We start from the raw sequence: 26262 nt of genomic DNA, 5'->3' as shown, positions 1-26262 counted from the left end.
ATTCTTTTTTTTTTTTTGATACTTATTTCTGTTGTTTTGTAGCACTTTCCATTAATGTTATAATCTTATTTGCACTTATATATTGACAAGCAAAATTGACATAAGGAGTGGTCAAGGCACATTCTATTCATTCATTGGAATAGGCGTAAAACCAGGAGACACTGGCTTGCTTTACACAAGTTTCAATGAAATTTTGAAAAGAAATCACACTGAATTCATGCTGACATTTGTTTATGTAAGCTGCATGTATAATTGTTAACTGTAAAGGGATTCATGAACCTGGGTCAATATGGTTTTGGATCAACAGGTGGCGGTATTTTTTGCATTTTCCTGCCTTGCAATGATGACAAGTGAGATTTCCACACAGCGTGTTTACTGCACAAGCACGAAGCAGGAGAAAGTCCAGAGTTTGGTTCATTGGGTGGAACAAGAGCGTGCAGAAATGTGCTCTGAAGTTTTAAACCGCTGTGAAGTTATTGGTCAACTGAGGAGAGAACTGTATGGAGCCTCACTGTCCACTCACAAGGCCCACATTTTCATAATCTTTGGAGCTTCAGTGAGTAATAACCACCAAATATCTATTAGAAACTCAAAGCTGTGGTTTGTGCCCTTGTAATTTTATGTACTGTAGTTGTATTTAAAGCTGACTATGTTGCTATCTTTGACCTCATTTGATTAAGCTTATCTTGACTGAAGTTGGGCTTTATTCTGTTCACTTAAAGGGAGCCCAGTAGTTTGTTACAGAGTTTATCTTATCAATGTGCATGACATTTGTTTTCTTCTGGTATCTAAACTTGGTTACATGTCACTTATTAGTTTGTCTTACTCAGGGAGATCTTGCAAAAAAGAAAATCTACCCTACACTTTGGTGAGTTCTTATTCAGAAAACCTACTCTTGCAAAATGTAACTCTTGCCCAATATGATGGATCACTGCCTTTGGCCTGTTTGTTCATAGGTGGCTTTATAGAGATGGCCTGCTCCCAAATGAGACCTACTTTGTGGGTTTTGCTCGTTCTAATCTAACTGTCCATGACATCAGAAGAGCATGTCTGCCCTATATGAAGGTATATAAAGGATCATGAAATTATCTGGTGGCTAAAGCAGTGAATGAATGTGGTTTGTTTTTCTTTTTTTGTCTAGATAACTGATGAAGAGAGCAACTGCCTTACAGCTTTCTTCAGTAAAAACTCTTACATTAGTGGAAAATATGACGATGCCACCTCTTTTAACAAACTCAATGCACATTTATTATCTCTCCCTGATGGAGCTGAGACCAACAGACTCTTCTATCTGGCCCTGCCTCCTACTGTGTACCAAAGCGTTACCACTAACATCAGTGCACACTGCATCAGTCTCAAGTCAGTAAAGCTTGTTGAAATCCTCAGCATACTTGTACTAATCACATTCTGATCAGCTGATGTTGTGTGGAACAGGGGTTGGAACAGGGTCATAGTGGAGAAGCCATTCGGTCATGACCTTCAGAGTTCACAGGAGCTTTCCTCTCACCTCTTCTCACTGTTTAAAGAAGACCAAATCTACCGCATTGATCACTACCTGGGGAAAGAGATGGTGCAGAATCTCATGGTGCTAAGGTTTGTGTGTAAACTCAGTCCTATCTCTACTGGGCATTTAATTTTACTATTTTGGGTTGAAACAGTGCTGTTGCTATCATACGGGATGCTGAAGTTGTTTGGTTAAAAAACTTTCCATCACAGGACCTTACAAAATATCTATTTCTTTTATATAATGCATTTTCCAACAGGTTTGGAAATCGCATTTTTGGGCCAATCTGGAACAGGAACAGTGTGTCCTGTGTAGTCCTCACTTTCAAGGAGCCTTTTGGTACTCAGGGACGCGGAGGCTACTTTGATAACTTTGGGATTATTCGGTATGACACATACAAAACAGACAACAGACACACACAAAAAATTTAACAATTTTTTAACTCTAATCTGTTTGCCTTTCTTGCAGTGATGTAATGCAGAATCATTTGCTTCAGATTCTTTGTTTGGTTGCCATGGAGACGCCTGCATCTACTAACTCTGATGATGTGCGAGATGAAAAGGTAAAAATACAGCCATTCATGATGGGCATAGTTAGGGTCTGTAGCTCTTGTACATATATAAAGTAAAAAGAAGAAAATTAGAACACCTCCCGAGGGAGGCGCCAAGAGGCATCTGGAACAGATGCCAGAGCCACCTCAACTGGCTCCTCTCGACGTAGAGGAGCAGCGGCTCTACTCCGAGCTCCTCCCATGTGACTGAGCTCCTCATCCTATCTCTAAGGGAGCGCCCAGCCACCCTGTGAAGGAAACTCATTTTGAGCGCTTCTATTCGCTCGTAATGATTTTAACATCAAATGTAAACATCAAATATCTGATTTTTCTTTTATCATGGTCCCTCTGATAGCTCACATCAAACTGCATGTTCTATAAACTAAGTATTTTTAAAGGTTCAGAAATTAGATATTAATCAGATTTTGGTAAGCTTGTAACCACAACCACTGCCATAAAAAATTACCCAATTTCTTCCTTGAAAGTCCAAACTCTTTTCAAACCACATGCTGACAAAGGATTGGCTGAAGACCCAAGCTGGTCATTGACTATTAGACATCTCATTTAAAATTGAACTCATTGCCTAGCCCTAGGTTACAACATGCTCATGTGTTGCAATACCTCATATTTTTTATGTTATGTTAAAAAATACATGCTTGTTTCACTATCTATAGGTGAAAGTGCTGAAATGCGTGGCGCCGGTCTCTGCCTCTGATGTGGTCCTGGGACAGTATGTGGGGGACCATAGGGGGGAGGGGCAGGCCCGCTTTGGTTATCTTGATGACCCCACTGTCCCAGATGCTTCATGCACACCTACCTTTGCTACAGCAGTGCTCTATGTCCAAAACGAGCGATGGGATGGTGAGAACAATGTCTTGAATTGCACTTTTATTACTCTTTTTTTATAACTTAATGATTTTATAACTTCACCACATTTTCTTCAAAAAGGAGTTCCCTTTATTCTGCGCTGTGGTAAAGCCCTGAATGAGAGGAAAGCAGAAGTGAGGCTACAGTTCACTGACGTCCCAGGGGATATTTTTGGAGGGAGGTGCCAGCGCAATGAGTTGGTGATGCGGGTGCAGCCGGATGAGGCCATCTATCTGAAGATGATGACCAAAAGACCTGGAGTTTACTTCAGCCCCGAGGAGACAGAGCTGGACCTCACATACAAGAGCAGATATAAGGTACAACACCAAAGAGTTAACTTATCATCTTTTCTTTGTCAAGAGTAGTGTCATTTTATCAGCATATTTTACCAAAATACATACACCCAAATGATCATAATCAGGCCTCATTGACGTTAAACAGGAGCAATATAAAAATGAATTTGAGCTACTGTGACCCATACAGAGTGAATAGCTAGTGCTAATTCTCAACTCCTGTCCCTGGTCCCTAGAATGTGAAGTTGCCAGATGCCTATGAGAGACTGATACTGGATGTCTTCTGTGGTAACCAGATGCACTTTGTCCACAGGTTGGTCTTAATGTTTAATCACAGTTAAGTCCTGCAGTAACATTCCATTAATTTTAAATAACCTTGTTTGGGTCCAAGTGATGAGTTGCGGGAGGCTTGGAGAATTTTCACTCCACTCCTCCACAAGATGGAGCAAGAAAAAACAACCCCTATACCTTACACATATGGAAGGTACATTCTCATGTCTTTTCTCCATAATTTATTTAACTTGTTTGTCTTTTCATTTTGTGCACTTTGTATGGTTTTTTTTAAACTATTATTATTTTACAGCCGTGGTCCAACTGAGGCAGATGATCTAATGCAAAGGGTTGGATTTCAGTATGGAGGGACATACAAGTGGGTGCAGCCCCACTGTACAACATGATGCTCAATGTTTACATTTAACTTGAGGCCACAGGGGACTTGTTTACAGTGATCCTTTTGACACTTGCATGGACTTTTATGAATCACGTAGCAGCTAGATATGTAATGTTCACCGTTAAATTTTAGAAATAAGTAAAATACATTTCACTTGTTTTATATTTTCACAATTGATTAGGCAACTCTTCAAAATTAACATTTATAACTTTAAAACTGGTAACTTGAAAATGTGTCACTCAATGAAAACAGGTCACTTTAAAACCAGTACTGCACAAGGTAAGGTGATTTTCATTCTCATAACCCAAATATTAACACTTAACACTAAACCATCTGGATGCTTGATTTGAACCTTTTATTCATCCCATAGTAAAATCTGTTCTTTATGTTGTGTAATGTTATGTCATCTTATCATTTGTCTGTTTGGCAGGCACATAGTCTGACCAGGAGTGTCCCATCAGCAATAATGCCAGTACCAATAACTGGAAGACTGTGGGAAATCCAGCCATAAGAACATGTGTTTGAGCTGCCTCTCCTTTGGGGATGGGCACACATCTACACTTTATCTATGCAATGCCAAGAACATTGTGACCTAAATATACTTCTTATTGGCCCAGTGACATTGTTTGTTACTCAAGTTAATTGCATAAAGTGGTTTACTACTGTTAAAGCAAAATTAAATGGCTGTATAAAGAAAAATAAATATATATAATATAATATATATATATATATATTGTGATGTTTATTAGACATTTTTCAGCATAAATAAAGCTTATTATATTTAAATGTCATCATTATAAAAATACTTATTTCTAAAAATAAATACACTATTGCATCATGTAACCAAAATAAAAAGGCCTTCTCGGTGTAAATACCTGTTCTTAATCTGGACTACTTTAGTCATCAAGACCTAGTTCAAGATGCATTTCCTTTCAGAGGCCTCTCTATCTTCAGTGCCATCTTCTATAGCTGTCTCATCTTCTATGCCTCGAGCATATAGGCGGACCAATTGACCATGAACTCTGAAATTCAAATGATGTAATAATTAAAGTCTATACATTAGCGAGTCAAGAGTTGAAAAACAATGTTGCAGTGCATGACCTAACTCCCCCAGGAAGACAGTGTGGAAGATGTTCTAGTTCTCTTCATTTGGAACTTTAACATTGGAACATAAATAGGCTCTTGGTTCTTAATCTAACAGTAACCTAACATACAACATAGTAATTAAATGATATCTACAGAGTGTGACTCCCATGGACTGACCTGCATTGTATCTCAGTGAACGGCAGTATCTCTCCATCACAGTTCCACACAGAAACAGCTGGGCTTTTCCTGCAGCACAGCCCACACAGTAGTGAAGTGGGGGTCTTCTGCTTCTTCTCAAAGTCATTCTCCACAAGGTGCTGCTGAGAGCCACTGGTGCTCACAGGGTTCGCACTACACACCTTGGTCCCTTTCTCTGCCTCTGCACTGGAGCTGCCCACCTCCTTATATCCCTCATCATCTTCAGAGGAGAGGAAGAACCGGAAAGCCTTGACACGGTGGACCTCAACAAAGGGCAGGTCAAACTGGAGAAGCAGGAGACTGTTAATGATAATAACCATACTGCAATATGATTCCATATAAGTGGAGAAAGTGTCCAAATAACAGATACTCATATAGATGTATTTTTTATGTGGATCTTTAAATCTGCACTTGCATTTTTTGATTATAATTCTAGAATGTCATTGTAATTACTTACATTTAAAATTAAGTTACTGAGTACAGTACAAGTCCTAATTGTCCAAAACCATAGCTGTCTCACCAACGTCTCTGATTCTACCTACAAAGACACATTATAGCACTGCATTGCCTGTCTAGATTGGCCAGAGCCCAAAGAAATTGCAGATTGTGGTTTGAAACTACTAAATTCAGTTTTAATTAATTTGTTTTGTAAAAGAAGCTCACAGGTGAAAAACGATTGGGGACCCCTGGTCTAGATATAGTCGGGCTAACCTTCACGCACAGTTTGGGCTCTGGTACCCAACTTCTCGAGAGGGGTTGGACCCTCCATTTTCTGACATTGCCCATGGGGAGCGGCGGTGGGCAGGTATGGTCTTGCTTATTGCCCCACAGCTCACAAGCCACGTGTTGAAATTCACACCAGTGAATGAGAGGGTCGCGTCCCTGTGCCTTTGGGTGTGGGAAGAGGTCTCTCACTGTCGTGTCGGCCTACGAGCCGAACAGCAGTGCAGAGTACCCGGCCTCCTAGGAGTCCCTGAGAGGGGTACTAGACAGTGCACCAACTGGGGACTCCATTGTGCTACTGGGGGACTTCAACGCCCACGCGGGCAATGACAGTGACACTTGGAGACGGGTGATCGGGAGGAACAGCCTCCCTGATCTGAACCCGAGTGGTTTTCTGTTATTGGACTTCTGTACCAGTCACAGTTTGTCCATAATGAAGACTATGTTCGAGCACAAGGCACCAGAACACCCTAGGCTGGAGGTCGACGATCAACTTTGTTGTCGTGTCATCTGACCTCCAGCCACATGTCTTGGACACTCGGGTGAAGAGAGAGGCAGAGCTGTCAACCAATCACCACCTGGTTGTGAGTTGGATCCGCTGGCGGAGGAGGAAGCCAGAAAGACCTCGCAGACCCAAGTGTATCATGAAGGTCTGCTGGGAACATCTGGTAGAGCCCTCTGTCAGCAGGAATTTCAACTCACACCTCCAGGAGAGTTTCTCCCAGATTCCGGGGAAGACTGGGAACATGGGAGTCTGAATGGACCATGTTCTACACCTCCAAAGCGGCTGCTTGTAGCTGTGATCGCAGGGTCTCCAGTGCCTGCTGTGGCGGCAATCCCCAAACCTAGTGGTGGACGCTGAAAGAGGGATGCCATCAGGCTGAAGAAGGAGTCCTATCGGGCCTTGTTGGCTCACAGGACTCCTGAGGCAGCTGACAGGTACGGACAGGCCAAGCATGCTGCAGCTCATGCGATCGCAGAGGCAAAAACTCGGGGCTGGGATGAGTTCGGAGAGGCCATGGAGGAGGACTATCAGTCAGCCTCAAAGAAATTCTGGCAAACTGTCCGACACCTCAGCAGGGGGAAGCAGTGCCTCACCGACACTGCTTACAGTGCAGGGGGAGAGCTTTTGATCTCAACTGGGGATGTTGTTGGACAGTGGAAGGAATACTCTGAGGATCTCCTCAGTCTTACCATCATGTCTTCCGAGGAGGAAGCAGGAACTGAGGACTCTGAAGGACTCATCCATTGCCCTGGCTGAAGTCGCTGAGGTAGTTGGCAAGCTCCTTGGTGGCAAGGCTCTGGGGGAGGATGAGATCCATCCCGAGTATCTTAAGTATCTGAATGTTGTGGGGCTGTCTTGGCTGACACATCTCTGCAACATCGTGTTGAGGTAGGGGACAGTACCTCTGGACTCCCAGACTGAGGTGGTGGTCTCTCTCTATTTAAGTAGGGGGAGGGTGTGTTCCAACTACAGGGGAATCACACTCCTCAGCCTCCCTGGTAAGGTCTCTTCCAGGGTACTGGAGAGGAGAATCTGACCAATAGTCAAACTTTGGATTCAAGAGGAGCAGTATGGTCTTCGTCTCGGTCTCAGAACAATGGACCAGCTCTACACTCTCCATCAGGTGCTTGAGAGTTCATGTTTGCCCAACCAGTCCACATGTGCTTTGTGGATCTGGAGAAGGCATTCGACCGTGTCCCTCATGGTGTCCTGTGAGGGGTGCTCTGGGAGTATGGGGCCCCTGTATGACCGGAGCAGGAGCTGTGTTTGCATTGCTGACAGTAAGCCAGACCTGTCCCCGGGGCATGTCAGACCCCACCAAGGCTGCCCTTTGTCACCAGGTCTGTCCATTGTATTTATGGTCAGAATTTCTAGGTGGAGTCGGGCCAGAGGGGGTCCAGTTTGGGGACCACAGGATCGCAACTCTGCTGTTTGCAGATGATGTTGTCCTGATGGCTTTATCAGGCCAGGACCTGCAGCATGCACTGGGGCAGTTTGCAGACAAGTGTGAAGTGGTTGGAATCAAAATCAGCTCCACCAAATCCGAGGCCATGGTTCTCGACCAGAAAAAGGTGGCTTGCCCTCTCTGGGTGGGTGGAGGGTCCCTGCCTCAAGTGGAGGAGTTCAAGTATCTCTGGGTTTTCTTCAGAAATGAGGGGAGAATGGAGCGCAAGATTGACAGGCAAACCGGTGAAGCGTCAGCAGTGATGTGGTCGCTGTATCAGGCTGTTGTGATGAAGAGGGAGCTGAGCCGAAAGGCAAACCTCTCAATTTACTGCTCAGTCTACGTTCCTACCCTCACCTATGTTCATGAGCTTTGGGTAATGGCCAAAAGGACAAGATCGTGCAAACAAGTGGCCGAAATTTGTTTCCTGTGCAGGGTGGATGGGAGCTCCCTTAGAGATAGAGTGAGGTCAGTCACACGGGAGGAGCTCGGAGTAGAGACACTGCTCCTTCACATCAAGTGGAGCCAGATGAGGTGGCTTGGGCATCTCCAGATGTCTCCTGGACGGCTCCCTGGGGAGGTATTTTGAGGACATCCCACTTGGAAGAGGTCCCAGGGAAGACCCAGGACAATCTGAAGGGACTATGTCTCTCGGCTGGCCTGGGAATGCCTCGGGGTCCCCCCGGAAGTGCTGGAGGAAGGGTGCATGGAAAGGGAAGTCTGGGTGTCCCTGCTTAGACTGCTGCCTCTGCGACCCAGCACCAGATAAAGCAGAAGATAATGGATAGATAGATGGATATGATTTAAAAAGCTACTAAAATTGTGTTCAAAGGTGACTAGTACTTCACATAGCACTTTTCATGTGTACATTTTACTTTTTTAGTAATTTAACGGTTAACCACTGCATATAAGTACTAATTTGTGTGGTTTACCTGGTCTTCTGAGTTGGTGTGTCTGTGCAGGAACTTGAGAAAGCTCAGGGGGTCTGTGTTCCTGACCAGAATCAGGTCCCCCGTCCCATCGGCCAGGTGAGCAGAGGGGGACAGGCCCAGAGGACTTTTGGGACATGAGCTGGACATACAGGTTAGGGAAACAGATTTGAACCTGCCTTTGACACTCACCCACTCACCTAAAACAACACAAAAAAAAATAAGAGTTGGGTCTAGAACTGTTCATTTACCCATGTATCTTCAGCATATGGTTTTACCTTCAGGGTCACTGTGGTTCAGTCGGGAGCTGCACAAGGAAGCTGAATCAGCTGAAAGTGGAAACAACCTCTCTGTACTCCTGGAGCAAACACCACATCTGAACAAGTAAAAGAGATGTATTATTTATTTTATTTTATATGGTTAAAATTATGCATTTATTATGGCCTGAGTTGCACCGGGGTGAACAGAAAACATTAGTCTTCCTCTGTTACAATACATTGCTGTCTGTCTTTTCATTTTAAAAGTATTTCCTTTAGGAGCCAAAGACTGTCTCAGACAAAGACACAGGTATTCAGGCCGATGAGAGCCCTCAGCTCACTTTTCATCGGATCAAATTCAACTCCAGTCTCCTTAAACATCTGAGCCACTGCTATAGGTGCTAGAGTAGAGTAACATTAAATAAATGAAATAAGATGAAAGACACTTATTATAATTGTACACATTATTTTTTGCTTTCCCCTTACCCTGGAGCTTCTTAAAACTGATGACAACTTAAATTTTTTTTCATTCAAACTTTATAGTGCAAAGACTTACCCTGCAAGGCAACGTGTTTTGTCTCTGGGGCTGGAGAGCAGTGGGTCAGCAGGTATGTACTGAACTATGCCAACATAGCTCCTGTTGCTCAAATACACCATAGCACCTAAAGCAATAAGTTATTCAAATGCATATGCTATATAATAGTAATAATAATAATAATAATAATGCGTATCACATTTGTTTTTTATTTGTTTGTAAATTTAAATCCTGACCTGAGTAGTCATATCTGAGAGGCCCCATCCAGCGGTGCTTCTCACTCAGAGCCAAAACATCTCCATAAAACCCATAGCCCACTAAAGACACAGAGTAGTGCACTGGGCTGGATGGATGATGAACTGCAGACACATCTAAAGGTTGTGAGTCTCCTGAAAAAGAATGTTGCATATGTTATTAAACTGTAAACACAGTATTTCTAATCACATGTTTTTCATACCTATAATAATGTGTAAAGCTGAGGTAAGAGGGTCTATCACTCCCACTGTAGCATAGCACACACAGTCGGTAGAACCTGCTCTTGTACACCACATGTTACACACAGACACATGATAATGCTTTTATCACATTTAATGACAGGGACATTACCTGCGGGGATGATGCCGACATGAAGAGGGCAGGGCTGCAGAGACACAGTGGGATCATTCTCACAAAGATTTGCCTCTTGTTGCGTTCGCCCAATCAAACCATGAAGTATTTCGCTGAACATGCCATCTCCACCAACACACACCACGCTGTTGGGAACACAAGAAGCTCTATTATGAACAGGGGCTCACAATGTGCTTAGCCGTGATAAATGCTTAAAAACCACAGTGTTGACAGAGATATAACAGCCCTCACCCATCAAAACCGGTCAGGTCCTTTTTTAACAGGTAGTCTCGGGCCTGGTTCGCCCGATGGGTAACTGGAAAAAAAATGTTTATGGTTCTATTTTCTACAATATGTTTACATAAAACACATACACTACATTGGCACAGACTGGACAGTGAAAATGTTTTTACCTATTACATGTGAGCTAATGCCAGCAAGCTCAAACAGTGGTGCAACAATACTATGATAGATATGATGTCCTTTCTTCTTTCCTCCGAATGGGTTAATAAACACTAACAAACGGTTAGGACGTAATGGACCTTCACAAGTCAATAAATAAAAAGTATTGGTTATACATTTTAAAGCTGAGGGCAATGTTATTCAATAATCTAAATTAAAATATTTTCCTTACTATGTGTTTTCAATGCAGTTTGCAGATGCTTGATCCACTGGTCTCGCAATGCTCGACTTGGACAAGTGAATTGGGTTTGGCCTAGTCTCCACAGTACACCAGAGGAGCCAACACGACTGCAGCGCTTGATGTAAAAAACTAAAATAAACAAGAGACAAAGAAGACCACAATGTTATTAAGTAAAAGTTGACACTGAGTAAACATAAGCCAATATGTTTGAGTGCTCTTGTGATCTATTATTAATCTTTCTTTCAGTAAAAATGAGAAGGCTGTCATAGTTTGCTTTTAAGATACGGGTTAACAGGTCAAGAACTAGCTTACAATTTGAAACACAGAAGCACCCACCTGTGAAGTCTTTGTCTGTATCCTCGACCGACTTATGGGGCAGGATCAGCACTCGGCCTTCCTCCACTCCAACCACCTCTGACACTGGCACCTGAACTATATTATAGTTTGTATTAATACACAGACAAAATTATAAACCCAAGCAAATAACTGAATTGACTTATTTAACTTAAAATGAAGGCAATTTTATATATATATATATTATACCAAACCAGCTTCACTGGTTTTCACACATAATCTTTTTTTAAACCGTGATTGCTCCAGCTCATTGTTTTCAGTAAACATCGTGTGAAGGTGCTTTTCGTGCTGGTGCTGTTGGACTTGTTCTTCATGTTTCTGTCAACACTAGAGCGCCTAGGAAACAATACAGACCTGATTTTGACACATGTAGACTTAATGTTGTAGGTCCAACCTTATTAATTCACATGGAAAATGTTTTTCTTCTTCCTTTGTCCATTTGTCATATAGGCCTAAAGATAACTGTGAACTTGTGACAGCTGTCTTGTCCAATAGTGTTGTCCAATAATCTTTGCTGTGCCTATACCATATGTAGGCTACAGACCGAAAAAAAAACTTCTTACTCGTTTTCTTGTTGCGGTTTTTCTTGTCCACCTCGGTCCATTTGAAATGCCAGCCCGTCAGCACCGCACGGTACCGCCTGCTCCGGATCCACAGCGTGGACTCCAGGCGCAGGTCCGTGTCCATCTGGGAAGACGCTTTCATCGACTCCTTTCGCACCCACGTCTACACACTCCTGAGTGGTCACTGTCTGCGCCCTCAAGGTGCCGGGACTCTAGAGCCCCCATTAATCCACGTTGTGTATGTTAATTCATCAGTGTACCTGTTAATATAGTGTACAATATAGCAGCAGGCGGTTGGGTTGTTCTCTAAACATTAAGTTTCCTTGAGTCCCTCCCCTTAGACACCTGCTCTATTTACATGACGCAGTTTATGGGCGTGAGACGAGGCATCCAGCGCACCTCAGTAATTGCTGAGCTACACACAGACTATGTTTTATATATGTGTGTGTGTGTGTGTGTGTGTGTGTGTGTGTGTGTGTGTGTGTGTGTGTGTGTGTGTGTGTGTGTGTGTGTGTGTGTGTGTGTGTGTGTGTGTGTGTGTGTGTGTGTGTGTGTGTGTGTGTGTTTTATTTTTATTTTTTAATACTAAAAAATAAAAATTTATATCCTGTTGTAGGATACTCACACTGTGTGTATCATGGATCTATGAAAATAATGTGAATATTGGATAGAGTAAACCTTTATTTTGAATTCTAGTTTTTAACCCACACCGGAAACGTCCTTCAATTCCTCTTCCTCCTTTTAGCTAGCTAGTGGCGAGCACTGAGCTAATGACTAGTTTCATAAAACATCTTAGTAGTAGTTAACATGAACTGACTGTTCACACTAGTGTACCTTATTTAAGTCTCTCCATAAATCGAATAAACGAGCAATCAAAATGAACATCAGAAACGCGCGGGTAAGAAAAATGAAATGTTGACGAAAGCCATGCTTTTTCTCTGAATGGTCTTTGCTACTGCTAAGCTACTCGTTAGCTCACCCGGTATCACCAGCTTGTGAGTGTTATACATGGTTGTTTTTATTTCTCAGAGTAACATTTGTTTTATCTTAAAACCACAGCCAGAGGACCTTATGAATATGCAGCATTGCAATCTGCTGTGTCTTCCTGAAAACTATCAGATGAAATATTATTTTTATCACGGACTATCTTGGCCTCAGGTGTGTACTCACCCGTGCTTTACGTTGTACATGCAACAAATTAACAACAATGTTTTTGACATGTTAACCTGTAAACATGTAAACATTTTTAGCTGTCCTACATCGCAGAAGACGAAAATGGGAAAATTGTTGGATATGTACTAGCTAAGATGTAAGTTTTTTTTAATACGCACTGAAATGTGTCATTCAGTTTAAATCCATCTCACTTGTCTATTGCAGGGAAGAGGACCCTGATGATGTACCCCATGGACACATCACATCTCTGGTGAGTCTAATATGTGGTGTAGACTACAAAACCATTACCAAAAATTATACCATTAGTTGTTGAGTATTGTGCATATGATTTCCCTTTCAGGCTGTAAAGCGCTCTCACAGAAGACTGGGCTTGGCTCAGAAACTGATGGACCAGGCGAGCCGGGCAATGATTGAAAATTTTAATGCTAAGTATGTCTCTCTTCATGTCCGTAAAAGGTACGTTCAAGATAAGACAAAGTCAAAACTGTCCATTAAAAATATGCTAAACATTTATTATTTTAATATTTCCACTTAAGTAATCGGGCAGCCTTGCATCTATATTCAAACACACTCAAATTCCAGTAAGTACAATTTGAACTGTTTCATTTGTAGTTTCACCTTTGCTAAGAGAAGTGTACATGTGTCAATATATAAACTAACTATTCACCATAGAGTTAAACATTTATACTGTGTATTCTTTTAGGATCAGTGAAGTAGAGCCAAAGTATTATGCTGATGGAGAGGATGCTTATGCAATGAAGAGAGACCTGGCAAACATGGCTGATGAGGTAACAACTCTTTGTCACAATGTTTTAATTGTAGGTTTACAGTCAAATTATAAGCAAGTCCATTTACTCTCTACTTCTCCAGCTGAGAAAGTGTGGTGTGCGGGTGTCAGGACAGGAGGCACCGTCTGGCCAGAGTCCATCAGGATCTGGAGACCAAGAGCGAGAGAGTGAGAGAGACAGCGGAGGAGAGAGCAAAGAGCTGAGTGAAGTCAGCGAGGCCACAGAAAGCACAGACGTCAAAGATTCTTCATCTGATTCACAATGATGCAGACTTATAGCCATTTTTTTAAATTCATCTCTCCTTCATAGTTTTATCTGGGACAGCTAACAAACAGCTAACAAATCCTTTATTGAGGTCTGCTGTCATTAACAAGTCCACTGCTTATTTTCTTATAAGAGTGGGACTGAGCAGTGAAGAAGCTCTTGAGCATCAAGAAGCTTTTTATTAGCATGTTGTACAGGTGGCCCAAAGTTCAGAGACAATTTCAATATTGAAAATGGACAGTTTGAATTAACTAGGTTCTCTATTTAAGATACCAAACACAAATAAATCTTTAAAATACAAATGGTTTGTTATGTGTCTTTTCTGTTCTAGAAATCATCTGATTTAGAGTAGACTTTGGCGACCTCCAGTGGAAGGACTTAAAAATGTAGTTGATAGGGGCACTTGTAACGCTTATGATGTGTACGTGGGGGCTCTTGCTGGGATCCACAATACACACAGGGGCTCTCCACATGTCTGACCTTTAACTTGGCCTGGTGCCATTGCTTGTCCATGGAGAAAGGAGTTTAATTCCATGTTTGCAGGGAAAATAACATCTCCAGGAATACTGCCACCCTCCCTCAGGAAAGTTACATAGTGCACCATCAGTGAAAAAATATGAAACACAAGCTAAATGAATTTCTGTAATTTATCATCTGAGTAATTTAAGTTGAGAAGGACCGTTATGACACCCTCGTCCTACACACAACTTTGTATAGAGTTATAACCCAGTTATTCAAGATTTAAGATTTAACTGCTAAATGACAATCATACTTCATACATGCATTAGGCATTCAGCTCAGCACCTTGAGATCTGAGCGCTCATCTTTGACTTTCCATTGTACACTCTATAGTTATAGGTAGGCCTATATTCCAGAGTGACCCCTCAGAGCCTATAAACTAAAAGTATGTTTTGACAGGTCTGAGGTGGTGGCAGCTGATGTCACTTAGCCTGTGTGTATTCAGAGAGGAGGGACTAATCAGTAAGAACAGCTGGCCTTTGATTGTCTCTGCACACAGGGACAGGGAGGCAGCACTTACTGGCCTTATTGAGCTGAACTGGTAAACTTGGTAAACTTTTGACTCAAGCTTTTTGTGTGTCATTCTTGTATAATGTCATGGCGATGGTGCTGTCTTAAATAAGTGTGAGCGTGTGGTGTGAGAGAGAGAGAGAGAGCAGCCACAGGGTGAAAGACTCTAGACTAAAAGATGAGCGCCACTCCACCCACATCCATCCGAGTCCAAACTGAGGGGGAGGAGACACGGTTGAGCGCTTACTATGTTAATAACCAACATTTTACAGTTGCCTGTTGTCAGAAGAAGCTGCTAGTCAACTCTGCTCAAAATAAGGTAAATAAATAACCTAAATTACTTCCGATTAATTTAGTTATACGCCATATACACGCTGGCGTGATAGTTTGATTATTGCACTTGTAGTAGTCCGTTTCTGATTGCACTGAATCTCTCTTGATCAAAATTGTTTTATACCACAGGTGGATCTTTAATGTGTTTGTGCTCTCAGCATAACTCTATTTTCAGTATGTTAAAGGCATTTGTAGTGGTCACTTAAACTGTAGCTTTTTAAAGGTTATGCACGTCAAGTGCTTCATGGCTGATCACATTGAAGAGGAATGGGAAGTGTAATGTAAGTACGGCCTAAGTTGGAAAAAAATGAGACGCCCTATTTACTGGAAGCCTTTATTAATAATACTTTTGCAAAATAAAGTGTCTGGTGGTGTTGTGCAGAGTGCTGATGCTTAATTTTATTGGTCTGAAAAAGGGAAGTGAAGGAGGAAAGGGAGAGTGTGTGTGACAGTGAAGTGTACGAAGGACAGAGAACTACTCTTCCCTTTTCTGTTTCACAGCTTCTATCCAAATTGATCGTTTTGAGCTATGAATATTTTGCGAAGTTATTTTAATTCTTAATAATCATAGACACTTATTGTACATAACAGTATAATGCACCGTCAATGATATGAAGGAAATGCATTTGAAAATGTATTTCGTTACAGAATACTGGATACCCAAATTAAAATGTATTTTGTAACATATCCTGTTACATGGTCCAATCAGAGGACTGTACTGTGACTACTTGGAATACTTTTATAGTGACTTGAATTATATTATGGTAAAAAAAAAAAACATGATATGGAATAACAAACAGCTTTATGTTTCATGCACTGTTTGTTGTCATTAATTTAATGTATTAATTTTAATTAATAATTAATCTAATTAGAGAATAAAATTTTGCATGTGCACATAAGGCACATATTCTAGTTTTCTTACCAAAAGCGCATAGTTTAAAGACAAACCAATGAATTAAAGTGCCGCCATTTATTCCTTTGATTTAAGGAAAGTAACTGTATTCTGAATACCACCAAATGAAATGTAACTGTACCAGGATACAGTTAACTCAAATATAGTATTCTATACATAACCACAGTCATAGCAACTTATAGTAGTTTTGTAGCCTTATAGTTTTACTCTGCTGGCACAAGTTTGTGTAGCTTTATTGCAACACTGTAATCTCCACATTGTGTGACAAATGAAGGTTGACCATATCTTTAATATCGCGTTACTGTAAATTCACCATTACACCTGTAGTAACAGTCTTTGTTATTTAAAGAACATGTGACATCAAATGATATTCAAACTTTTATCCGAACACTGTACTAACCTATAAGGAAGTATTAAATGACCCTTCTTCTGTTTGGGTTAAATTAGTTTGGGTAACATTTGTCATCAATTCTAAAATTTGCATTGACAATGGGTATGAACTAGATTCTTTAGATGGTTAAATGTCATCCTATTTTGAATCAATATTTAAAAAGATATGCTGCTTGTTACTGTCTGCCTGTATGCAGCACGTGCCCTCTCAAGCTTTGGCAATCATCCTTGTGAAACTACTTAAAGTACTACAACAAACGTATGCTAGGGTTGTATGTCATGTGGTTCAGCCTATTTAAAGTTGAAATGTTACTAGATCTATTTTGAGTTGCGATCTAAGTCAGTCAGAATACACTCTGGGTAGAGGACAGCAGCACATGCCAACTGGTTTGCTAGTTGTTTAGCAGGAACACAACAACGAAGGGCGAGTTTCACGACATGTGTTACAGTAAGATGAATGAGTGCTTTTTATTTCTGAGGTGAGAGGTTATTTATGCTGTGGGACAAGATCAAGATCTAAAGACATTTGCAGATGCATTTAAGCATGTTTTGTGTGGCAGTCTGAAACAGGATTTCACACATTGAATGCACTTCAAAAGGCATGATGGTTACTGCATGGTTCTGAAAAACATCTTTTTCACAGAATTCCACCCAGTTGGGACAACAATGACTTCCCATGTGAAACTTAGAAAAGACAAGTTTGGAATAGTAGACTACGACATACAAATCAAAGGTAACTTATTGATAGATAATACAGCAAAGTTCTTATTGCAGAAAAAAAATCACACATTCACATTCATTTCTCACCCCTGACATTGGTTTCACAAAGCGTTTTGCAATATGTAATGTTACTGACGGAGTTAACGTGTGTGTCAGAGGTGCGATGCCAGCTCATAGACCAGCTGAAAGTGTTAGACCTGCAGCTTGAACAGAAGAGCCAGCAACTTCAAGACCTCACAGAGTATCTGAGGAGAAGGGGGGAGATTGAAAATGAATACGCGAGGTCGCTGGACAAACTTGCTGAAAGATTCACTTCAAGAATCAAAAGGTAATGCCTGCCACACACAAACCTGTTAATATACATACATGCATGTAAGTAATAAATGAATCAGTTATTCAACTGTCCCACAGAAAAGACCCAAGCAACCATTCAGTGAGCAACAGTTGGGTTGCTCTTCTGTCCCAAACTCGAAAAGAAAGTAAGGACCACAACCTACTGAGTGAGACCTGCAGTACTTTCATTATTCAGCCTCTCAGTCACTGCCTAGAATACACGCAGCGCCTAGCCAAAAAGGTATATTACATTCTGTGTATATTGCATGATATTTTGCATTTTGTTGGCACATATACAGAAGGTCACAATTTACGTATTGCTTGCACTAAGACCTCTAGTATGTACACAAATTTCTATAGGAAGTGTATTTGTCATGAACTGAAGAAGCTGCTTGGATGAGCTGCAAAACACCTTCAATTAACAAACTTTTGTCCAGTTGACAGAATTGAATTTTTATTTTTGCTTTCTATAGGAAATGTGTATACATTTAACAATTTAACATCTCTTTCCATCACTGCTACTAACATTGTTGTTTTTTTTGTCTCAGAGTCGGGATATTTGCACAAGTTTACAGGATGGCCTACTCAAAGTCACCACGGAGATGCAGACTGTGAGTGTGAACCATCTGAGTGATTTTACATTTTCTGAAGACAAGCTAACTCACTGTTGACTCATTGTTGTGCTTGTGCAGGCCTGGCGGACATACTACCAGTACCACTCTGATTATGTGAGCGCAGAGGGGAAGTTGAAAGAGGCAGAGAAACAAGAGGAGAAGCACAAGACTGGAGCCAAGAAACTAGAGCGGTTGATAGAAAAAGTGTGACCAAGTTGTTTCTGACATTTATGTATGCAATCTTTATGCTATATCTTTATAATAGCTTTATGTCTTTTTTTTATGTAGAGGCAGAGTAAGGTAAAAGACATCTACTTGAAGTGCAGTAAGGCCAGAAACGATTACCTTCTGAACCTCTCTGCAGCCAATGCCTCCATGAATAAGTACTATCTCCAGGACATCTCCACTCTTATAGATGTGAGTTTTCATCTCATTGCAGTCTGCCACCTGTGTATCATACATAAACATATGTTTGTTTGACAGTGCCTACTAATACCTTACTGTAGTGCCTTTCAGAGTTGTATGCATATTTTTTCTGTAAATACCTTTTATTACCCATAACTGACTCTTTCCTTCTAATATTAATTTCTGTTTGTTAAGCAAATCCAGAACTTGACTAAAATGGGGAAGTAGTTTGAAAGTTCGAAGGAATACATTTATACTTAGAGCTTAAAACAGAAGTGGGGGCATGTAATGTCTATATTTAAGCAAACATAACTCTCATACTGTTTCTTAGCTATGGTTTGGTATATTTATGTAAATTATACACATATACTTTAATGTGTAAAGCTTGTCATGGTTTGATTTACTCTTTGTGGCAAATGAGTCCCTTGTATATTAGTAGATCTCTAGTTTGCTTAAATCATGCATAAACTCCCTCCCTTCCCTAGTGTGCTGACACTGGGTACCACCTCACTCTGTCCCGGGTAATGCAGGCCTACCTCTCCAGTCGGGAGAAGGCCCAACAGAACCTTACCACTGGACTCCAGCAGCTCCAGGACGTGGTGTCTGCCCTGGACCAGAGCCATGACCGGGACACTCTCCTCCAGGACCACTATAACGCCTTCTCCATGCCCCTGCGCTTCAACTATCAGCCCCACGATGGAGACCAGGTGACCCTGTTTTGTCTGTATCCTTTTAAATGGTTTCAATGCATGTTTTCACACAAAAACATTTTTGTCCAGGTTACTGAAGTGAGTGCAGAGAGTGAGATGATCTGTGAGCTTGACACCAGATTCAAACAGATTCAAACCAGGCTCAAAGCACTGACTGATGCCACAGAGGAGGTAAAGAGCCATGCTTGTATTTTATATAATATTGTTCAACGATGTATTTACTGTCTACTTATTCAAAATAAACTGGTTCAACATTGTTTTCCAGGCTAGTAAAAACATGTCTGCAGCCCAGGCATTGTTCATTGACTGTATATGTGAAGATGACCTGGAGCTCAGTGCACTGTCTCATGAGAGCAGCTCAGAGAGTGTTTCTGTCCGGCCCAGTGTGGCCCGCCGTAAAGCCAGCTTGCAGGAGCTGGAGACTGTTTACTTCACTGTGAGTTACACCAACTGTTTTTTAAAAAAAAAAACTAAATGTGAACTCTGTTAACTGCTCTTTTGCTGTCACATTTGTTCCAGAGAGTGAAAGACTTTCTCGTGAACACTTCCCTTGTTTCTAAACTGCAAGCTAAACATGACTTGCTTAAAGTAGCCTTGGAAAAAGGTATCACTTCCATATTTCTCATAAATTAACTATTTCAAGTATATACAAATCTATTCTGGAAACGGTTTCCACAGAACAAATTTTAAATGTTTTCCTTTTTTAGCCGAACCAACCAATGGACATCAGCCAAGGTACTAAGAGTTAACAAGGTTTCTGTAAAAAAAAATTTGTGTCAAAATGTTTATTTATTTCACAGTTTCTGTAAAATTGCAGACACAAATTCATGCGTGTGAGAAAGAATCCCTCCAGTGCAAATCTGATGCACAATCAAAAACTTTTTAAGGGTGACATGCTGTCGTTCATCAAGGTAAATTAAGGAGCATATTTATTTTTCTAATTTACTAGTAGACATGTGTACAATTTACAGTTTTCTTCTTCACCTTCCAGGCTTCAGGCCAACAGATACCAATAGTTGTTGAAAGCTGTATTCGCTTTATTAATCTGAATGGTATGGTATGGCAATAACACATTTTACTGATGCAATTTAATTTCAAAATGAAAAACATGTATATCCTAGGCCTTCACCATGAGGGCATATTCCGGGTTCCAGGATCCCAAATGGAAGTGAACAATCTGAGGGATGCGTTTGAGCAAGGTAGGATGTAATGGCCAGGTTTTCAGTACTTTAGTGGCTCTCTCTGTTGAGCAATAATAATGTTGGTCAGTGTGTTGTGGGCTCCCCCTTCAGGAGAGGATCCCCTGACTGTACAGAGGTACAACCTGGACTCAGTGGCTGGAGTTCTGAAGCTGTACTTTCGAGGTCTGACAAATCCACTGTTTCCTATTGAGAGTACAGGCCAACTACTGGAGTATGCACGTGAGTGTGTGGTGGGATTTTAACTTAAGTGAGTGAATTATTGATAGAAACCTTTTTTATTTATTTTCTTCCTAGAAATAAAGAATGAAGCTGAGAGAGCAGCTCAGCTTAAGACAGTTGTTACTTCTTATCCAGAACCCATCATCGTTGTCATGAGATACCTTTTTGCATTCCTTCATCAGTAAGTGTAAATTACAGGTCAACCCCGACAAACTTTGGCCATACAATCTTAATAGTTTTTCAATTGGGTGAAAAGCAATACATTTCATTTGCATGTGTTTTGTGTGATTAGTGTGTCTCAGTACAGTGACGAGAACATGATGCAGCCGTACAATCTGGCTGTGTGTTTTGGCCCAAGTCTTGTGCGTGGGGAAAATGAGGACGATGTGGTCACACTGCAGCCTCAGATCAATGACCTTGTGAAGAGCATCATCCTTCTGCATGAGCTGATCTTCCCCAGTCAGTGTGAAGTCCCTGGGCCCATCTACGAGAAGTGCATGACTGAGGAGGATGGCTGGTAACGAAACAGATAACTGACTGAATCAAGAAATACTAAGCATGGTGTTTATTGTCAGTTTATGTAAAGTATCCAGTTGCTGGGTTTCAGGTGGCATCTCAACCTTCTATAGGACAATAATATTTAATACAAGGGTTGGGAGGGGGGCAGCTAAAATGAAAACTGCTGAAATGAAAAATCCGGTTTAAAAAAAAAAAAAAGGTTTATAAGGAGTTATAGAGTCTAGTCACTGATACAAATGATCATGTTGAGCATTTGTGAATTTAACATTTGGATAATTCATGGCAAAGAATCCTCCTTCTCCCATCTGAAAGTATGACATTATCACATTTTATAATCTCATTTTAGTGAACCTGTAATGGAAGAAGAGGGAGAAGCTGTAGAAACACCCCAAGGTACAGATTGTAAGTTTTAGATAAATGTTGCATGCTGCTGTAATGGCAAATAAATGTCTCCATTTTGCTCCACTCCAGATTCAGATGTGGGTCTCTCACTTGATCAGACTTCTGTGCCACTTCAGAAAAAGGCAGATAGACCCAGAGCCAACAGTTGTGCTTCAAGTGAGCAAATCAAGAAGGCAGCAGCGTCAGCAGGGGGCAGCATTGCTTCAAGTGGAAAATTTCTTCAAATTCCATTAGGACCTCAACACAGGCCAAGACGTGTCCACTCACCTGGATTTGTAAGCAGAGAGTAAGTTATACAAAATGCCAATTTTCACAGCTGACATATGTGTGATGAATAACATTAAGTTTTCTTTTTACAGATTACGTGAAAGTGTATCCAGTGAAGATATTGTACAGCTAGACAAGGTTTGTTTTCTACTTAAATGTGTGAAAAATCCCTCAGTTGTCCAGGGAGAATCCAAGGCAAAGGTGCATCATCTTTTCTGGATGCTGGTCCACAATATGGCATTTAACAATTTCTGTCTCAGAGTAAGAATGCTCTTGCTCCTGAAAAAAATACATGTTTTTCAATGTAATTTTGGTCAATAAAACACCTATAATTGGAAAAAATAGTCTAAATATGAGCTTAAAGCCTTCCCCATGGAGACAAAATATAACAGATTCCCCACCAGAAAAGTTACATGATGTACCTTTTTGAAGCAGTGTGTGCATAGATTTTAAAATATTTATTCTTTCTACATATTTTTGATATAGTTTATACAAATGTTGCTATAGAGACATAACAAAACTTGCTTTGCTCTTCCTCTTTCCCATTACTACTTGTTTATTTTTTCAAATAGGATATCTGTCGTCAGATGGACTCAGTCTTCAAGGAGCTTCTCGCTCGACAAGCCTCACAGGATCCACCCAGCACCACCTTCTCTCCCTCTGCCCAAGCTCTCCAGAGGAAAGGGAGGCGGGTGAGAGGAGCAGGCCTGTTTAAGTCTGCAGACCCTGTGGACTGAAGTGGCTGACTCCATAGATGACAAGACGGATGATACAAATGTAAACGGAGGTGTAAGGTGACTGCTCTGACAGCGGCTTTCAGCACATGTATTTTTAGACAACTAAGATCACTGAGCCCCTACTTGTCTTTTCATGAGGAGTCTACCTTCTTAGAAGCACTTTGACTGAACCTCGTGCAACAACAGACCCTGTCCATTGATTATCTGCAGACCAATGCACAAAACTGGATTACTTGAAATGCATTTTTAAAAAATCAGTCACCAAATGTTATCATTCTTAGTCCTGAATCTTGTACTTGCCTTGATATGAACCAAAATGTTTAACTTGCTAACCATCTCAATAATTAGCAGTTTGTCTGAGTACCATAAAATAAATATGTTGTTTATACTGACCCTGTGTGGTTGTCATTTTACAGTACTATAGTAGGTACTACTAAGTACTAAGAAAATTATGACTCGATTTTATATATGCACATTTAGTAAGGCCCTCTTATTTATTTTGTCATAGTTGTTGGTTGAAAGCATGACATGGTTTCTGCATGGCAGGTCTTTTAGTCCATAATATAATTCTGCTGACTTTTTAGAGTTAAATGTTTAACATTGCTGTGTATAGAACTTTGGAAACGGTCTTATTTATAAAATGTGCTATAAAAATAAACTTGAATTGGATATTTGGGCAAATGAAACTGTCCAAACATGGACTTTATTATAAAGCATAAGGCCTTGTAATGTTTTTTTTTTGAGCTGACGTGGTCGACACATGACAATCCCATAATCCTTTGCTCGGTGAGTGGCCACGTCATTGGTGCGCATGCGCTGTGGTGTTGCGGCGCTGCGCTGAGGTGGACTTCTTTCTTTCAGTCATTGAAGAAATCACCAAGCAGCAGTTTACCTTGACTTTAGAGAGCACTGAGGACCACCAAAACCCCCGACGCAACCATGATCCGGCTAGCCGCTTTCCTCGCTCTGCTTGTGGCTGTATGCTCAGGTATGTTTGAGTTTGGCAGGTTGGATTTAGGTAAGGTTAGCGTTAATGCTAGTTAACTTACACAGCTCCTGTGGACCAGTCCATCAGTCAACCTCTGTTTTCATTCATAGTGGTTCTATTGGCATGCTTCGAGTTACATTGTGTCTAAATGTTCAAACGAAGTGCAATATGATTAAATATTTCACAGGAGAGAGCTGCACAGACCCTGTCATTACTCCATCGGCCTACACCACCTCAGACGCAGTCATCTCCTCAGAATCTGTCTTCATCGTTGAGCTGAGCCTGACCTGTGCAAACGGGGCTCAGGTAAACGTTATGTCCAAAGCCCTATTACTATATAATAAATATCAGCACTCACACTCATCTGTTTGTTCCCAGAGTGTGACTCTGTATGCAGATGTGAATGGCAGACAGTTTCCTGTGACCAGAGGCCAGGATGTTGGCAAATATCAGGTGAGACAATAGTTCAGATGCAAATTAATGACACATGACATGTCTACTCGATTTACATAGTAATTAAATAGGACAGATAACCAAGTATTACTCTGTATCAATTCAAAATTGTTAAATCCTTAAATGAAAGATGAAACTTTGAGTTACATAGTAGAATTTGCCTGTCCTAATTTAGAGAGCTTTGTGCTGTGTATTAGTAAACATTCAGTTGATGCAAGCCTTGCCTATCTAAATAAGGGTTGGCAGATTTCTGTAAAATTAGATGCATTGTTGTTTTGAAGATCTGCAAATTTTGGATTTTGAGAATATAGAAAAGCTCATTAAAATTAAAATAGGATATTTCTGCAATATTGTAGGCAACTTTAAAACCCTCTCACATTATTTTGAAACTTAAGGTCCTACATTACGCAAAATTGACTATTGTGAGCTTTAAACCGTGTTCCTCAAAAACATACCTGGATGTTGGAGTAATCCTTTATTGATCTGTCTACATCTCTAAAGCTCAAAATGCTCTGTTCCTCCTTGTGATGTCATGTAGTGGTAGTTTTCAAATTGAGATTGGCAGCCAGGACTGAAATGATCCAAATCATTCTAATAAAGGTATATGAAGTAAAAAAAAATATATATTTTTTTTTTAAAAAGTGGAGCGCATTCTGTACATGACATCACAAGGTGGAGTGTTTTCTGTTTAAGAAGAACTAAAGAACTAAATATGAAGGATTTGTGTGTTAAACGTGTGAACACAACACAGCACCAAGTATGTTTTTGATAAGGAAACAACATTATAACATGGATCAGAAAATAGTGTAATATGGGCCCTTTAAAGCTTAAGTTATACATTTGATGAGATGTTTTAACACATTTGTTGGATTGACATAATATTGCCTGAATGTAGTTATTGAGTCATAAATGTCAATATCACCCACCCTTCGAGATATTAACTTGAGTTTATTCGCTTTCAGGTTTCATGGAGCATGCCTCACAAACAGGCTGCCTCTGGGACATATCAGGTGAAATTTTTCGATGAGGAGTCTTACAGTGCTCTGCGCAAGGTTTGTGATCAAAGCATTCATGTTAAAATTACTTGCCCCAAACTGATTTATTAATTTCATCATCTATTTTAAGGCCCAGAGAAATAATGAAGATGTGAATGCCATTCAACCCCTTTTCTCTGTCAACATTGACCATCGGGTAAGATTTAATGAGAAAAACTATTTTAATTATAATCATTTATACTTATTGCATTGTTTTAGAATATTGTTGTTGTGGTCTGGAGGTATTGTGCTTTAAACATATTGTGTCCATTAATCTTTATTCTTTCTGTAGGGTGCCTGGAGCGGCCCATGGGTATCAACTGAGGTTGTGGCAGCACTCATTGGCATCTTGGTCTATTACTTGGCTTTCAGTGCAAAGAGCACCATCCAGGCATAAATTGAACACTATTGTTTTAACCACTGGATCATGATGAGATCATTATCAAAGACTGGTTTCTTAACGGAACTTATCAACGTCTTTAAGCAGTGTGGCTTGTTGTCACTGCCACAATGTACTTGAACAAAGAAGTTCTGCTGCAGTCTTTGTACTTTTTATTCAGACTGTGTCTGTGTTCTCAGTCTTGGCCCTTGACAGCTTTTCTTTTGTGGATTTCTCTTATCAGAACATATTTTTGTAATGTTTATTAAATCTGAACCAATAAACCCGGACCACAAGTTTGACAGTAATGTAAACCACCTGGATGTACTGATCAAAGATCAAAAATGTAAAAGTATTTCAATAATGCGAGTGCACTGGCTGATGCAAAGGGGCTGAAATGTCTCTTCCAGTAAAATTAATAAATGTTTTTTTTTTTTTTTCATTTTGCAATGCTTCACGTATTTCTTTATGTGATGACAACAGACTGCCTCCTTTTTTAGAGAAATATTCCTTTCCTCTGAAGATGGTCTTATAGATTAATGCCATATGTTTTTTGTCACTGTGGAGATCTGCTCATTGTTGCTTGTGGTGAGATTTCAGAGTCTAGACAACTCTTGAGTGTACTGACCTCATTTAGATCAAATGACCTCCCTAGACAACTGC

General features: G+C 40.6%; 5 protein-coding genes across 11 annotated transcripts; 4 read left to right on the top strand and 1 right to left on the bottom strand.

The window, feature by feature from the left end:
• The first annotated feature begins 328 nt into the window (after positions 1 to 328).
• On the top strand, positions 329 to 4504 carry LOC110164559 (glucose-6-phosphate 1-dehydrogenase-like). Of its 4 annotated transcripts, none has more exons than XM_055166292.1 (13): positions 329 to 556; positions 831 to 868; positions 957 to 1065; positions 1142 to 1181; positions 1269 to 1359; positions 1435 to 1593; positions 1764 to 1889; positions 1973 to 2066; positions 2729 to 2915; positions 3003 to 3238; positions 3451 to 3527; positions 3606 to 3698; positions 3798 to 4504. In XM_055166292.1, exons 1-13 carry the CDS (start codon positions 341 to 343, stop codon positions 3889 to 3891), a joined length of 1560 nt encoding a protein of 519 aa, XP_055022267.1. In that variant the 5' UTR covers positions 329 to 340; the 3' UTR covers positions 3892 to 4504. The 4 variants fall into 4 exon arrangements, with proteins under 4 accessions (XP_055022267.1, XP_020785276.2, XP_020785275.2 ...); XM_020929617.2 differs by having other exon boundaries at positions 1142 to 1359; positions 3798 to 3863; positions 4315 to 4504; XM_020929616.2 differs by having other exon boundaries at positions 1142 to 1359.
• Positions 4505 to 4615: 111 nt separating this feature from the next.
• zgc:158263 (ceramide kinase family protein) lies at positions 4616 to 12151 on the bottom strand. Of its 2 annotated transcripts, XM_020929718.2 has the most exons (13): positions 11728 to 12151; positions 11147 to 11242; positions 10802 to 10939; positions 10581 to 10709; positions 10420 to 10483; positions 10168 to 10313; positions 10019 to 10093; positions 9798 to 9950; positions 9583 to 9688; positions 9048 to 9145; positions 8773 to 8969; positions 5148 to 5452; positions 4616 to 4906 (listed from the first exon to the last, which is right to left on the bottom strand). In XM_020929718.2, the coding sequence occupies exons 1-13, from the start codon at positions 11867 to 11869 to the stop codon at positions 4795 to 4797; spliced, it is 1761 nt and encodes a 586-aa protein (XP_020785377.1). In that variant the 5' UTR covers positions 11870 to 12151; the 3' UTR covers positions 4616 to 4794. The 2 variants fall into 2 exon arrangements, with proteins under 2 accessions (XP_020785377.1, XP_055022265.1); XM_055166290.1 differs by lacking the exons at positions 4616 to 4906; positions 5148 to 5452 and adding an exon at positions 8278 to 8588.
• A 291-nt stretch (positions 12152 to 12442) lies between these two features.
• Positions 12443 to 14254, top strand: naa10 (N-alpha-acetyltransferase 10, NatA catalytic subuni). The gene is made up of 8 exons (XM_020929791.2): positions 12443 to 12625; positions 12787 to 12885; positions 12978 to 13036; positions 13105 to 13150; positions 13241 to 13356; positions 13437 to 13481; positions 13604 to 13688; positions 13771 to 14254. The coding sequence occupies exons 1-8, from the start codon at positions 12605 to 12607 to the stop codon at positions 13951 to 13953; spliced, it is 654 nt and encodes a 217-aa protein (XP_020785450.1). The 5' UTR covers positions 12443 to 12604; the 3' UTR covers positions 13954 to 14254.
• Positions 14255 to 14943: 689 nt separating this feature from the next.
• On the top strand, positions 14944 to 23137 carry LOC110164619 (rho GTPase-activating protein 4-like). 3 transcript variants are annotated; one of them, XM_055165996.1, is made up of 23 exons: positions 14944 to 15300; positions 15538 to 15595; positions 17261 to 17350; positions 17494 to 17665; positions 17749 to 17911; positions 18219 to 18281; positions 18363 to 18488; positions 18573 to 18701; positions 19175 to 19396; positions 19469 to 19570; positions 19665 to 19835; positions 19919 to 20003; positions 20107 to 20134; positions 20217 to 20310; positions 20391 to 20451; positions 20521 to 20598; positions 20692 to 20820; positions 20896 to 21001; positions 21113 to 21337; positions 21686 to 21741; positions 21811 to 22027; positions 22101 to 22146; positions 22581 to 23137. In XM_055165996.1, the coding sequence occupies exons 3-23, from the start codon at positions 17284 to 17286 to the stop codon at positions 22743 to 22745; spliced, it is 2505 nt and encodes an 834-aa protein (XP_055021971.1). In that variant the 5' UTR covers positions 14944 to 15300; positions 15538 to 15595; positions 17261 to 17283; the 3' UTR covers positions 22746 to 23137. The 3 variants fall into 3 exon arrangements, with proteins under 3 accessions (XP_055021971.1, XP_055021970.1, XP_020785358.1); XM_055165995.1 differs by lacking the exon at positions 15538 to 15595 and having other exon boundaries at positions 14945 to 15300; XM_020929699.2 differs by lacking the exon at positions 15538 to 15595 and having other exon boundaries at positions 14946 to 15300; positions 21686 to 21732.
• Positions 23138 to 23542: 405 nt separating this feature from the next.
• On the top strand, positions 23543 to 25895 carry ssr4 (signal sequence receptor, delta). Its single transcript, XM_020929837.2, has 6 exons — positions 23543 to 23733; positions 23921 to 24039; positions 24112 to 24186; positions 25149 to 25238; positions 25312 to 25377; positions 25513 to 25895. The coding sequence occupies exons 1-6, from the start codon at positions 23685 to 23687 to the stop codon at positions 25615 to 25617; spliced, it is 504 nt and encodes a 167-aa protein (XP_020785496.1). The 5' UTR covers positions 23543 to 23684; the 3' UTR covers positions 25618 to 25895.
• Positions 25896 to 26262: the final 367 nt, after the last annotated feature.

The sequence above is a fragment of the Boleophthalmus pectinirostris genome, unplaced genomic scaffold (assembly GCF_026225935.1).
Source record: "Boleophthalmus pectinirostris isolate CB_2022bp ecotype Guang Dong unplaced genomic scaffold, ASM2622593v1 HiC_scaffold_8, whole genome shotgun sequence".
Lineage (NCBI taxonomy): Eukaryota > Metazoa > Chordata > Actinopteri > Gobiiformes > Gobiidae > Boleophthalmus > Boleophthalmus pectinirostris.
The sequence above is the reverse complement of the archived record's forward strand: the minus strand, read 5'-3'. Positions and strand labels throughout refer to the sequence as shown.

What these genes read in the sequence shown, in the direction of transcription:
- LOC110164559 (XM_020929616.2), top strand. Translation starts at nt 341, where the DNA reads ATGATGACAAGTGAGATTTCCACACAGCGTGTTTACTGCACAAGCACG. An exon ending in CATGTCTGCCCTATATGAAG is followed by an intron (nt 1,066 to 1,141) that starts GTATATAAAGGA and finishes TTTTTTGTCTAG; the next exon opens with ATAACTGATGAAGAGAGCAA. An exon ending in GATAACTTTGGGATTATTCG is followed by an intron (nt 1,890 to 1,972) that starts GTATGACACATA and finishes CCTTTCTTGCAG; the next exon opens with TGATGTAATGCAGAATCATT.
- zgc:158263 (XM_020929718.2), bottom strand. Translation starts at nt 11,869, where the DNA reads ATGAAAGCGTCTTCCCAGATGGACACGGACCTGCGCCTGGAGTCCACG. An exon ending in AAACCGCAACAAGAAAACGA is followed by an intron (nt 11,243 to 11,727) that starts GTAAGAAGTTTT and finishes ACTATAATATAG; the next exon opens with TTCAGGTGCCAGTGTCAGAG. An exon ending in TTCACTGAGATACAATGCAG is followed by an intron (nt 4,907 to 5,147) that starts GTCAGTCCATGG and finishes TTTGAATTTCAG; the next exon opens with AGTTCATGGTCAATTGGTCC.
- naa10 (XM_020929791.2), top strand. Translation starts at nt 12,605, where the DNA reads ATGAACATCAGAAACGCGCGG. An exon ending in ACGGACTATCTTGGCCTCAG is followed by an intron (nt 12,886 to 12,977) that starts GTGTGTACTCAC and finishes AAACATTTTTAG; the next exon opens with CTGTCCTACATCGCAGAAGA. An exon ending in ATGGACACATCACATCTCTG is followed by an intron (nt 13,151 to 13,240) that starts GTGAGTCTAATA and finishes TTTCCCTTTCAG; the next exon opens with GCTGTAAAGCGCTCTCACAG.
- LOC110164619 (XM_055165996.1), top strand. Translation starts at nt 17,284, where the DNA reads ATGACTTCCCATGTGAAACTTAGAAAAGACAAGTTTGGAATAGTAGAC. An exon ending in TAAAGTAGCCTTGGAAAAAG is followed by an intron (nt 20,004 to 20,106) that starts GTATCACTTCCA and finishes TTCCTTTTTTAG; the next exon opens with CCGAACCAACCAATGGACAT. An exon ending in CCAACTACTGGAGTATGCAC is followed by an intron (nt 20,821 to 20,895) that starts GTGAGTGTGTGG and finishes TTTTCTTCCTAG; the next exon opens with AAATAAAGAATGAAGCTGAG.
- ssr4 (XM_020929837.2), top strand. Translation starts at nt 23,685, where the DNA reads ATGATCCGGCTAGCCGCTTTCCTCGCTCTGCTTGTGGCTGTATGCTCA. An exon ending in GCTTGTGGCTGTATGCTCAG is followed by an intron (nt 23,734 to 23,920) that starts GTATGTTTGAGT and finishes AATATTTCACAG; the next exon opens with GAGAGAGCTGCACAGACCCT. An exon ending in CCTGTGCAAACGGGGCTCAG is followed by an intron (nt 24,040 to 24,111) that starts GTAAACGTTATG and finishes GTTTGTTCCCAG; the next exon opens with AGTGTGACTCTGTATGCAGA.